The sequence below is a fragment of the Dromaius novaehollandiae genome, chromosome 3 (genome assembly GCF_036370855.1).
Source record: "Dromaius novaehollandiae isolate bDroNov1 chromosome 3, bDroNov1.hap1, whole genome shotgun sequence".
Lineage (NCBI taxonomy): Eukaryota > Metazoa > Chordata > Aves > Casuariiformes > Dromaiidae > Dromaius > Dromaius novaehollandiae.
The window spans coordinates 38,780,272-38,793,770 of NC_088100.1; the positions used below are offsets into that span (position 1 = coordinate 38,780,272).

At 43.2% G+C, this 13,499-nt stretch overlaps 1 protein-coding gene across 1 annotated transcript in view; it reads right to left on the bottom strand.

The window, feature by feature from the left end:
• ME1 (malic enzyme 1) overlaps positions 1-12,304 on the bottom strand; it is a 202,918-nt gene extending 190,614 nt beyond the window's left edge. The window contains exon 1 of the mRNA XM_026121035.2: positions 11,814-12,304. Coding sequence (XP_025976820.1) covers positions 11,814-11,915 — 102 coding nt within the window. The 5' untranslated portion in view covers positions 11,916-12,304. The remainder of the gene's footprint in view (positions 1-11,813) is intronic.
• Between the last annotated feature and the right edge of the window lie 1,195 nt (positions 12,305-13,499).

A 13,499-nucleotide genomic window follows, 5' to 3' on the forward strand; every position in this document is an offset into this window, starting at 1 on the left:
AGTGCCTCACAGATTCAGGTACTCGTTTTACTTCAGGGATAGCATTCCTATCTTTTGACTTCTATCTGCAACTCTTGGCTCTTTTGTATTACTTAGGTAAAGATGTTTACTGCCTCTTTCTTCTGCACACCTCTTATAATAATACACGTGAATTTGTCTTCTAAAGTTAAATATCTGTGCATCATTATTTTTCAACTGGCTCTGAAAAACAAATTAAATTATTTCTACAGTGTAAATTCAAGCACTTCCAATAAAGTTGACATAATAATCATTTAGTTTTCAATTAAAGGTGTAATGCTACTTATAAAATTGGCATTGAGGGGGACAGAGTGGAAGGCAAAGAAAAGTAACTGACATAAATGGCTCAATCTATCAGGGTTAAATAGAGTCAATATGGATAAAAATGATTCAGCTGTATTTTGACACTTTTTAAAATGATTAGATGGTTTCTCATGTATTGCTTGACTTCCTCCATGACTTAGATATTTTTAAAAACAAAAGTCAGTTCATAATTATTAAGAACAGGACACCCACAATAAACATCACATCTTAGTACGCTGATTGGATAAGGTGAATTTTTCATGTCTGCAGGTCCTACTAGGAAGCGCTGTTGCTGACTGCACTCTACCATTCCCAGTAAACAGCAAGGAAGAATATTCTAGCATCAAGCCAAAGTCACCTCCTTGTTTAAGAACTGCGGACTAGAAAGCTTCAGCATCATTAAATAAACAGCATATTCTTGCTTTGAATTATCTATTTCAGGTAAAATACTAGACACAAAAAAGCCTTAGCCTGACCTCTAACAAGTTAATGCCTTGTCTTGCTATTTCTGCCTGTTCTTTAGGAATTTTACTTCAAGTCTCATCTATCATATTGCCCAATTTGCAGACATACAGCTAGTATTCCAAGTTTGTCTGCAGCTCTGACTGCTGTACAAGAGTTTGGCTGTGATACATTATAAATTGCTAATCTTACAATGTTTTATATCCTTTTTTTCTATGCCAGATTTGGCTCCTTGATATGGTGTTTAGCTGGACAATGGAGCAAATTATTGTAGGACTTTTCCCAGTCATGGACCTGGACTGCACTGCCCTGACACAAAATAAAGAGAAAGCCCTCCATGAAAGAGGACATTCAACAAAACAAGATAGCATCACTCAGCTCAACAAACAATGGCCTACCGCCACCAAACTGCATTACGGTTTTTAATCATGGCAAAGGAGAGAATCAGAAAAACTTATAGGAGATGAAAAGGCCTCGATGCAGCCAGAGCCATGGGAGGGCAGCTATAGCGTCGCACAGCAACGTGGCACCTCACCAACCACACACATGGGCTACCCTAGTCTATATTCTAATACTATACATTTAGTCTAATAAATCAAACAGCACCCAAAAACTAGCCTAGACACTGGAATGCAATTGCCTGCACTAGCAGTCTGTGAGAACAGCTCCAAGCACATTTTTGGCCTGTGCCAGCTACCATGGTCCCAGGTGGCTTCCAAGCATAGCTCTGGAGTCTGAACAAGGTCTGTTCACACAAGGCACGAGACCTCCCTGCTCCAGGAGCTGAGAGAGGTTGCTAGCAGAGGTGGGAGCCGTGTCATGCCACACAGCCGCAGAGCTCAGGACACTCCAGAGGACAGGCATCTTGCGCCAGTGGGACACGCAGCCCACATGCCCACTTTTACATAATAAGCTAGCTCTGTGGGTGTTAACGGGGTACATTCTCAAAACTGGCACCTTTCTTGGTTACATGACAGCTTTGGTATCCACCAGACTTCCTGCTGAGGACAGACAGCCGCACGTGTTCAGCGCCAATAAGACTGAGCCTTGCAAGGGCAGCCTCAGCAGCTTGATTGAAAAAGTCTTCGTAAAATAAATTTATAAGTGAGCATATCTAACAAAAGGTCACATGCATATACAAGTGTGATCAAATACCGCACTATCCATGAAAGTTCATGGAGCAGGGTTACTTTATATGCACTTACGATCTAATTAATTGATGTCTGAGACACCTCTAGTACCAGTGCGATATCATAGCAATCACAGAGAGAAAAATACACGCAACTCTTGAAATTCAGTTCCATATACTAGAGCCTTGCAATAAGGCATGTACACACATCCCTGGGTCAGGAGTTCATTGGTGCATGTCTCAACAGGACAGATTTACTCAGTGCAGAATGAAGACTGAATACATATTATTCAAGCTGACACGTAACAGCTTTCAGTTCCATCCTGACCCTGTAATTGTGCAGACGGCACATAACTGGGTTGCTCATGTTTTTTAAAACATCCCACCCCATCCAACATTACAGCTCAACAAAATTAAAAAAAAAAGAGCACTACCAGTTCGAGCACACGCTAAATGTTCAACTCCCATTACTGTTCACAGAACACAATTTCTTAGTTCCTTGTTCCAGGTACAGGGGAGTGAACAGACTATCATTACACAGGCATATGGCATCACCAATAATCTTATTTCTGCTTTCTCCCCTCTCTCCTCTTTTGACACTACTCTGCCAACCACAGTGGCCCACCAAGAGGTCAGGCAACCATGGTACATTTGCTTCAGACAGGGAAGCCCAAAAGACCCTTTACCAGAGCTCTGCTGGTTTGAAGGGAGCACAAACCACAGCTACTGTGGATGAAATCTCAGAATCACGCTTTCCAGCAAATGCCTCTTTTAACACTTCTTTGAAGCAACTGCTTCACTGTAAAATTATCTAACATAAACTGGAAAATCCTACATGAAATACCTAATTGAAATTAATATTCGGTTTTGGATCATCATCGATAACCTATTTAGCACAATAGCAGTACATTGCTCCCAATTTGTAATTACAAATATTTACATCTGCAAATGATAATATTCTTAAGAATAAAGTGGCCTGTATCCTAAAACTTCTAAAGTTTGTGTGGAGCATTCACCTATTAAGTCAAAATATTAGTCAAATAATTTCAACAGTTTAAATTTAGCAAAAGTATATATTCCATATGTATGGGGACAAAAGAAAGACTGTATCTTCAGACTTACCTGTGGAACCATGAACCTATTGAGAGTTTCCCTCACCTCTGGAATACGATATCCAGATCAACTGACCCCAATCTATTGGAAAGCACAAAGCGTTCCAGAGCGTGAAGTTCATATATGAACACATATTAAATAAATAAATCCCAGAAGCATTAACCTCTGAACAAATTCACAAGTCTGAATATTTTTTTATATATGCAAATCAGTCTCTCTGAGCCTAGATTTATCGTTCATTTGTTGTTATCTGAGAAGCAACAATTTCTTTGTTTTCATTAGGCACAGGCTAACTTTGCTGACAACCTTTCACATCAGTACCTGAAGCAATGAGACCTTCAACATGAAATCCCTGCAGCAGTTACTACAGGCCTAGGTTACAGTAACCAGAAGCAAGTTATGTACCTGCTGCCTAATTTACTTCAGAACTACTAAGCAAAGAAGGAAAGGGTAATGTATGACAAAGCAAAGACTGCACATACAGCAGTGCTGAACCAACAACTATATTTTAAAATATATTTGAACCAGCAATATACACTGAACCAGCAAATATATTTTAACTTGGGGTCAGAGGTTATTAGTAAGTATTACTATCACATGCATTTTACTTCTTCCTTCCTTCAGAGAGGGAAGCAGGGCAGGAGGAAAGCAGCTTGTGCCTGCTACAGCCATAATTTCTTCCTTTTACAAAGACAGCTCACTACGAATGGCTGATACAGCAGAATTGAATGCATAAAATGAAAAATGCAAAATGCAAAATAAGAACTTATGTACTGAGGTGTGCTTTCTGCAGAAAAAACAAATACGCTTTTCTCTTTATTTTACCTAGACAGAAGCACAACTTCTCAGCAAGCTCTTACCCTACTTGCTATCAGCATCCATCATCAAAAAGCCCAGTTTTGTGCCATCCCAGGATCCCTATAAATCTGAGTGTAGAAAAGCACATTTAACCCACTTTAAAAATCCCATTTGCATGGCACTCTGTGCTAAGACTAACGTGCCTATTCAAGTAGTATTTATAACTAGTGAGCACAGGATTCCTCAACCTAAAGAAAAAAGGTCAAGTTTATCTGTTTGTTTTCAATTACTGAAGTTCACAAGAACAAGTAAACAACTGAAAAGTGTTCCTAATCCCTGAAACAGCTTCACAGCAAAACAACTTTAAGTTTCAGTTCCTCGTGAAAATTCATATTGGTTTTCAGTTGCTAGCATTTTATTGGTATATAGCTTACTACATAACTTCTTTATTTTACTTGCTTTTTATTCAAGTCACAGAACTTTGTTCCCAACATGCTGTCTCAGCATTTGTTCTCATAACTGCAAGCAAAGAACGAGGCCAACAGGAAGCAGAGAATATAATACTAACCACAGCATTTTACCTACTTGGTTAGGAATAAAATTACCAGGGGGCAATGAACAGTGCAAGCTGTATGCATAAGATAGACTATGATGGTAAAATAGTCTGATTAAAACATTTTCTGTTTTCCCCAAAAGACTTTTTCCTTATTAATATATTCTTCCCTCTACCACAGGCATGTTACTTCCCCTTTTGAAACACTTCTCAGATTTTTGTTGACAACTTGCATTCCCACAGTGGCTGCTATTCACTACCAGCCTACAATACACTTAGTGTAGGTTTCTACTTATAAATAATTTCTAAGTCACCTGGCCTACATTACTCTCGGAGCTCTTTCCTCTGCGACCCTTTGCCTGTGTTTTGTCTGACCTACAGACAACAAAGTTGTAGCTAGAACAACCAACAAACCCCCATCTCTATTCAGTTTATTTGATGCCAAGAAGAGTTCCTATAGGTCAGGGAGCCACTCTAGCAGACCCCTGTGCAAACAGGCAGGCGCTGCCACATAGAGCTTCCTGGAAAACTTTTGCTGTATTAAAAAAACGGACTATCAGGATCAAATATATGTCCTCAAACAGATGTTAACAAGCTTTTGGGAGCACGCCATCTCTGCCCTCCTTGTCCCTTTTTGTAGTGATCTACGTGCCACACAGTCATACGTATGCACCCTACCAAGACCTTCCCTAACTCTTTGTACTCGTACATCTACCAACTTCTTACCTTCCTTTGGTACTATCTATCTCCCTTTCTTCTCCAAAGAACAGGCAGGCTCTGTCCAGCTCAGCTGTCTGGACTATTTCACCTTCTAGCAGAGACTCTCTACAGCAGAAGATATGGTGGGAAAGGCACTTCAGATGCCAGCAGGGCTTCTGCCATATTATTTCTAGTTGCCAAGTTCATCTAGGAGAACTGCACCTCCAACTATGGCTGGCTCCTTGCTCTAGCAGGCAAGCCTCATTTCCCTCAGTGAGTGGTGCTGCAGCCGCTCCAAGAGCCCTCTGCTCTCAGCTCCATTCAACTCACTGCAGCAAAAGGAACAGCAAGTTAGGAGACAAGGAAGCACCATACTCAGGCCAGCCAGCCACTGCTTATACACAGCTCACTCCTCACCAAGCCCAAAACACAAAACAGGCTTTCTCTTGGCCACTGTTAAAGGCAGGATGCTGTACAGAAGAGCCTAAGGACAGGGTGCGTTTGTAGTTTTGCTTCCTCAAAACATCCTCCCAACATGCAGCTTGCAAAATTATGTGTCATCCCTCCCTCAGAAGTTGAGAAGTTTCAGAGGCTGAAAAACAAAAAACTGGTCCTGGCCTAGCCCACCCCTCATTCCCCAGGACACCTTCACTGTGTCCCAAGCAGAGAGGTTGTGTCTCACCTTCAGAGAGTCGTTCTGTTCAGGATGCGAAAGACCTCCTGATTCGGGTAAAACAGACACTACAAGACATCTCTGCTCCATGATTTTTAGTGTTGTACTAGAATAAAATGGCAGTGATAGAAAGCTACTCATATTTGCATGCATAACAAGTTGCATATGCAAAACAAACATGCCTTATATAAAGATCCATGGAAAGAAGCTCAGAACTTCTTTTTAAAGCCCCTTAGTACGTACTCTAAATAACAGCTCTCATACAGAAACAGTCCTGCATCAGAACTCCTACCCTACATCTCACAAAATTCAGTTTCCCTTAACTGCAGTAACATTGGGCAGGGAAAGATCAACAGAAAACAAGGACATACTAATCCCGTATGATTAGAGATCCAGGAGAATTTTATCTGCAGAGAAATCAGATTTCAAGAAGTATGTTACCGAAAAAACATTCCTTAGAAGTAAATTAAAAGGCATTATTTAGGAAAAATACACTGATAATGTCATAACCCCTTCACTCTATCCTATGATATCCACTGATAAGCCATCACTGAGTTCACACCATTGCCCAAAAGCCAAACACATTTTAAGTTAGCTGCAATTCTGTCAGTCTACAGCTTATGGCCGTAATTGCTAGAAAGCAAAAGACTATGATATGAATTAAATTCACATCTAAATAACCTCCTATTTTAGGTTGCCATTCCATGGAACAATAAATCCTGTTTTAGAGACTCTAATAATAGATCAAAAATGGAAAACTCATACAACACGAAGGACAGAATCAATACAAGTTCAAACCAAGACTGGACTTTATCTAGCTTTCTGTACTACCATAAACACTGTATCATTTACTCTTGTGAAGGACAGGAAAATAACATGTACTTATCCCTATCAAGATCAGAATTGTTATGTTAGGTGATCTGATGGAGATAAGAACTGATATCAACTAATAGGGAAACATTACTGTTAAAAAATAAAATGTTGTGAAAGGCAAAGGGACCACAGGAAAAAAGGAGGTAGAAGACAGAGTGATCAGCAACTACACTAAAGAAATTCCCCAACTTTTACCTTTACTTTCACATGGAGCTGATCATCTTCCAATCTAAAACACATTATCATGCCTACTGGCATTTAATATAAAATGATTCCTTGCAGTATTAGATAATCTCCAGAAAAGCTATTTTACAAGCTAATACAGATACTTCAAATATGCTATTTTAAGGAGCGTTTTCTTCCCCCATCCCCGGATTCATCAGTTTCCTTCTCAAAAGATCTGTTTACAAGGAAGGCAAAAGCAACACTTACATGAGCACTGACCAGGGCAGAAAACCTAGGCAAAGTTCAGACACATTTATGAAGTGAGAATATTAGCAAAGGAAGGAGAAAATATTCTACCACTCAGTGTTTGATATGAATTTATTTAGAGGAGCTTCTTAAATGTGTATTTTTCATCCTAAGGAGCTTTTTTCTCTTTTATCCAGCAAGTAGAAACCTCATAGGATGCTTTTGATTCTTTCACTGAGGACTGGTTTTTCTGATGCCTGTTACACCATTACCAACAAACACCAAAGTCATAAGACCTTTTTATATGTCACCCACACCAATCACAAGATAAATTGTTACACTTTCTCAAACTGGATTTTAGTGAAGCAACTTACTGTACGCAGAACAAAACATATTTATATTTCACAAGCATTCTCTTCCCATCGCCCGAGATTCAGAGGCAAAACAGGAAGTAAACACTTCTGCTCAGCTCAGATAAAGATTTAGCCCGAATTTAAAAAAAAGGGGGGGGGGGTAGTGAATTAGTACACAGATTCTCTGTAACCTGAAAAGGGAGGGTGGGTGTAATTTGCATCTGAATAATTGCCTAATAAACTGCTTGTTTTCTCAGCCTGGAATTGATTACTCTGGGAAAGTTCACTACAGGCTTGCTTCACTCTTTTACACATCCTGAGGCATCGACTTTGGCCACTGCCAGAAATAAAATTCTGGGATAAATGGACCTTTGGTCTGTTCCAATATGGCTGTTGTACAGTAAGTTCAGTAGTGAGTCTATGGATTCACAGCCAACAACTAACATCACTGAACAGTAAACAGTAAGCTGAGGATCCACTAAGATCCAAGGGCACCACATATAGGAAGTAGTAAGGATAAAACACCAACGCCAGCACGGGAGAGACTGAGATCTGGGACTCTCAGATATTCAGCAGCTCCCTCGCACAATCTGTTCCGATATTCTCCACTGCTTTAGTGTAGCTTGAATCATGGGGAAGAAAGAAGAGGGACCAACAGTTGCAAACATGCTACACTTAGTGACGATGACAGTGGGCAGTCAGAGGAAAGTGGTTAAAAATAAGTGGTTGGGGGAGGAGAGAACGCTCCAGCCCTTAGATTAAATAGGACCAGTTCTGGTTTCCCATTTGCTGAATTGTTCTGCAAGAATACGAAAGCAGTATGGAAGAACAGCACTTTCCAAATGGCAAAGTTTCTCAGTCAGGGAAGCATTCTGCCTTGGCAATTAATAAAGGCTAGTTGAAGAGTTCGGTATTGAAATATGTGTTTCCATATCTTCACAGCAAGATTCTGAAAATAAGCAGCGTACGGGAAACTATGATTTGTTTAAAGAATACAGAAAAGTAAAAAGCTAAAGATGAGATGCAAGTTTAGCTTTAAACATCTCTATGATCTATGTGCTTTACAATAGCAAATTCATATATTCAGTAAAACATAAAGATCTACACAAAACTTGAATAGAACCAATTACTTTTACATTTCTGTAATTCAACAGCTTAACGAGCATACAACTCACAGCCAAGAGTTTCTTATGCAATCTATTTCAATGAAAAGAAACAAAACTGTGGTTTGTTTGTTTGTTGCTATAATTCCTATTTACATTGTGTTTATTTGCCCAAGAAAAAACAAGGCAATTACCAAGAAGGTTCTAAAGACATCTGTAAACACTAGCGACCTAAGAAATCTCTGATAATCAATTCAACCATGATTATTGTCCAGAGATTTGGACACGTATCCTCAAGTAATTAAACTCAGCGTGGTCAGATCTGTCGTACCACATGCATCACTCCACTGAGCAGTTTGCCCCAGCTCAGCAGTTACCCTGTAAAGGCTGCAATGGTTTCATATCTAGGCAAGATGCCCAAAAGAAAACAAAAGAGACATTTTTCAGTAAGCTTCCCCTCAGTGAAGTTTGTACATGTTTATGTATTATTTACAAAGTGAAACAGAAGAGACCTAAGAACTACATTGCCTAGGGCTTCAACATACTTCAGTGGTTAATGTGCTGCTTCTTGTCTGGAAATTTTGCCCAGGTAGAATGGGAGGGGAATGTGGAAAAGAGGAAACTCAGCTGTTCGCCCTAACATTCCCCCAGCCATTTCCCCCACCCTCCCCAGCCATTATGGTTGAGTATAACAAAGTGGTATGTATACTGAGTGTGCAGAAATCCAGCTTTATTATTGAATAGGACACTAAATGCAGATAGATATTCAAAAAAAAAAAATCAAGCTCCTTATTTCTTCTTACATCAATCCTCAAAGAAGGCCAAGTATAAGTTTTTCCCTGTACAATTTTTCTCTAAACTTGTCTGAACTGAAGAAATAATATATTGAAGGAAAACATGAAGGAAATATGAAAGAAATAATATACTGAAGGAATATATTATTTGAGGATGCAAACACCAAACTTCCATGTATTGCATGCTATCTCAGTTTTGTCTGCTTGACAGGCCAACTGTCTTGGCTTAAGAGTCCCTGAAAATATCTTCTGTAACATTCAGTTTTGAATTGTTAAAGTTTTCTGCAAGCAAAATTCAGTGTGGGTAATTTATAGTGCAAAGGGGAAAGATTACAAGCATCAGACAGGATTCAGGTAGGGAGTGATTTGGCTCTTTTCTACAAGCCACCGCTAGACACCACTACTTAGTATTTGTATATACTTGGCAAAAGTTAACTATAAGTAAGACTATTAGAACTGGCACGGTATCTAAAACAAAGTGCTGATACCAAGCAATTCTACCTCTTAGAGAGGGCCTGTGAGATAGCAGAAAGTTCTGGCAGTTCTTCAGTCCTGCAAACGATCCCTGTACTTTAGAATCATTAAAGGAGGTAATCTGTCTCCCTAAAATTGAATTCTGTACAATCTGATATCTGCTTAACAGACTTAGCAATAGCAAGCAAACTGGGAATACCAGTTCCCATGCATGCACATCACAATTTATCAAACTGGCAATTGGCCAGTTCTCAGCACTTTTTATTTCCCCCATAGATATTGTAGGGTGTTATACATCCACACCCACCAAAACCAACCTGTCTCAGTCAACAAACTAGCTTAAGTGTGCTTCACTCTCTCCCCGCAGGCATAAAGACCAGAGATTTCAGCTGACCTTTCCTACCCCATGCAAAACTTTGCATCAGCTGGGTAGATGTGGCTGGTAACGAACAATTACTTTTTCCTGCTTCTCTACTGTACAGCACAAATCTTCATTCACAGCTGAGGGGGGAGGGGAGAGAAGAGGAAAGCCAAAGCCAGGAAATCAAACAAGAGCTTTCCTCTTTAACATCCAAACTCCAAGTACACTGCTCAGGGGCAAGATGTAAGATGCTTGAGGGGAAAAAGGTAGCAATGAGCTTGTTTTGCCTCTGACTGCTCTTTAGACATTTCAGAATATGGCCTACTTATTAAAACAAGCTTTTTTGCTTGGTTGGCTTTCCTTGGTTATTCTAAATCAGACTTTTTCCATGAATACTGCAATTGCTTAAAAAGAATCCCAAGTGAAAAAACTTCTCACCACTTTCTTCTTGGACTCTTACTTTTTAGCTTTCATTTCATCTGACCTCAAGAGACCTTCTCAGGCCTACACAGACTTAGACATATGACAGCCTCAGAGCAAGCTCTGTATTCAAGCACCAAGACTAATAAAAGCACTATTCATCTAACTAGTATATGGAGGTTTTAACGATGAATCAACCTACCCAGTAAAAATACAGAAATAATTTTTGTCAATTTACACATCTTGGCAATAAGTAAAATGATTATATATGCATTTTAATGCAGAGGTACAAATCAGAGCATAGACAGAAGCTAACCATTAAAAATCATGTCCAAGAAGCTGGGGCTAGGAGAACTTAACCAAGGCTTCGTGTGGATTATCACACCACCACATCTACCTTTGACTTCACCCATCTCTCCTTCTGGCAGCAAATACAGGGCTGGTCATGCCAACAGAGTGTTTCACTATCTGAACTCCGCAGTTGTATCAGAGCTGTGCAAATACTTACTCAGCTCCCCAGCTTCTTTTTTTTTTTCTAGACAGATTAATTTAACATGCTTAGAAAGTTTTATCATGCTGAATTAGCGTTCTTAAGTGAATTAGAGATGCGATAAAAAGGTTTCACTGTGCTACCGCATCTATTAGCAGCGGACTGCACTGGCTAAGCGCGGGTGGGGGGGGAAGGAGAGCCGAGTCTCACAGCTCCAAGTGGACAAGCGGTGATGAAACACCTCTCCTACCTGCCGGGGGGCAGGACAGGACAGGACAGGACAGGACACCCCACCGCACCCCCAGCGAGACCGGCCCCCAGGAAACAAGGAGGAGCACGCAGGGGAGGAAGGGCAAGCAGAGAGGGAAGGCATCGGGAAAATAAAGACACGGGACTGGGAATTCGCGCATCGGCTTAGGAACTTTTATCGGCATCTTTCCGCAGACGCTGCTTCGTCCTTTCTCTGGGAGGGGGGGGAAGGGGAGGGTTACGCCCGCTCTCCGCGACGGAGCGCGGCCTCGCCGGCCAGGGCAGCGGGCGGCGGCAGGAAGTACCGGGCTCGGCTGCCCGGCGCGGCGGGGGCTGCCCGGCCCGGGCAGCGCGGCTCGGCTCGGCCCCCGCTAGCGGCAGGCGGAGCCGCCCCCTCCTCTCGGCACGGCGGCAGGTGGCGGCCGGAGCCGGGGGCGGGAAGAAGCGTTAGGCGGGTGGGTTGCAGGCGGGGCGGGCAGGGCAGGGGGCTCCCGCCGTGCCTGCCTGCCTCCTGCTTTCCCCGCCGCCCGCCCCTACCTTGTTGAGGTGGGGGTCGCGCAGCACCTCGTAGCCCCTCTTCATGGTGAGCTGCAGGGGCTTGCCGCCCTCGCGGCTCGCGGCTGCCTTCCCTGCCTGCATGGCGCGGCCAGGCTCACTGCCGTCAGGTGGCCGCGGCGGCGGAGGCAAAGCGGCGGCGGCGGCGGCTCCTCCTGCTGAGGTGACCGCCCGGCGGGGTGGGATGATCCTGCCGGGAGGGAGGGGGCAGAGCCACCGCAGGGTGCCGCCGCCGCCGAGCCAGGGGTCACCGGCGCCGCTGAGTCACCGGGGGCCCCGCCGGGGCCACGCGGGGAGGCTCGAGGGGGCGGCGAGCAGGTACCGCCGGGGACGGCCTTTACCGCCTGGCCGCGGCCGTTACGGCCCGGCCGCTGCCAACCGCCGGCCGCCTCTGCCTCCCCGGAGCGGCCGTGCCGCCTTTGCCGCGTGAGGCCTAAGCCGGCCGCTGGGCGCTGCGGCTGGCGTAGGCGTGCGGTTAAGTCATCCTCCGCTTTTGCTCTGGTTTCTTCAGCGTCCCTTCCCCCCGCCCCCCTCCCCTGTGTGCCAGGTAGAAACGAGCCTAATCATCTCCTCGGGGAAGAGTGCACCAGAGCTGCACCCTTTTCACAATTTCGTGCAGGGCTTTCTGTTGTGCTGTCTGTGGAAAATAAAGTGTAATCATAACTGCTTCAGACTTAAAAGTATCCTGATGCTGCTGTTGGGCGTGAGAGCCCAGCCCAGCACGCTCAGGTAGGACCCCCAACCCCCTTCGCTCAGCCAAACGCAGGACCGGGGCCTGCACCTTCTCGCGAAAGCGAAATTGCGCTTGCTCTGCTTTATTAAATGGCCGCGAAGTCTGAGCTTCTCCAGAGGAGACGTGTGGCGTGGCTGCGTGCGGTCGGTGGTGAGTGCTCGATGCGGTTGGCTTGGGGCTGGGGCGCGGGTTCAGGCTGCGCCTTTTGGCGTTGTGCCTGGCACGTCTGTACCACCGTGTGTAAAACCTGTTCGTAGGCAATGTGATGTGTGCTGTGGCTTTACTCCTCTGAATTCACCTATATACGCAGAAATCGTTTTCATACAGACGTTGCAGCCGTGCTAGAGAAATTGCACAGATTGAAATGTGTGCCTGGAATAACACTCAAGGATAGCGGCTTTTGCTATCTGTCACCCGTATGTGTTGCAGATTAATTAAATGCCAGGCAGCAACATCAAAATTTTGCAGCTGCTTTAGATTTATCTCTTTACATTTAATCTGTCGGCCTTGTATTTATTCCACTTCCTCACGTTTTATAAAGAGGGCTTCCTCAGAATCTGGCCTTTCCTGAATTTGTTGTTCAGTAGCTTGAAAAAGTTCATTTGGGGTTAATTAAAAAAGGAAAGTTGGAAGGGTTTCAAGTCTCTATTTCTAGAAACTTGATTAGCAAGTCAGCAGAAAAATCAGTAAATAAACCTCTCCATCTCTCCGCCAATTTAGCAAGTATTAGGAAAAGCAGTATTAAGAAAAACTGAACAAAATTCTGGCCAGTCAGAGCCTGCATCCCAGTAACTAGTCAGGTGCCCTTAGATTTGTCCAGGATAGCTGAATAGCCACCTGCACAAGTCCTGAATTTTACCTTAAATAAAGGACAGGGATATCAGGGTAGCATTTTGGGCTTTTCATGATAGAAGTAAAAAAGCAACCTAGAAGCA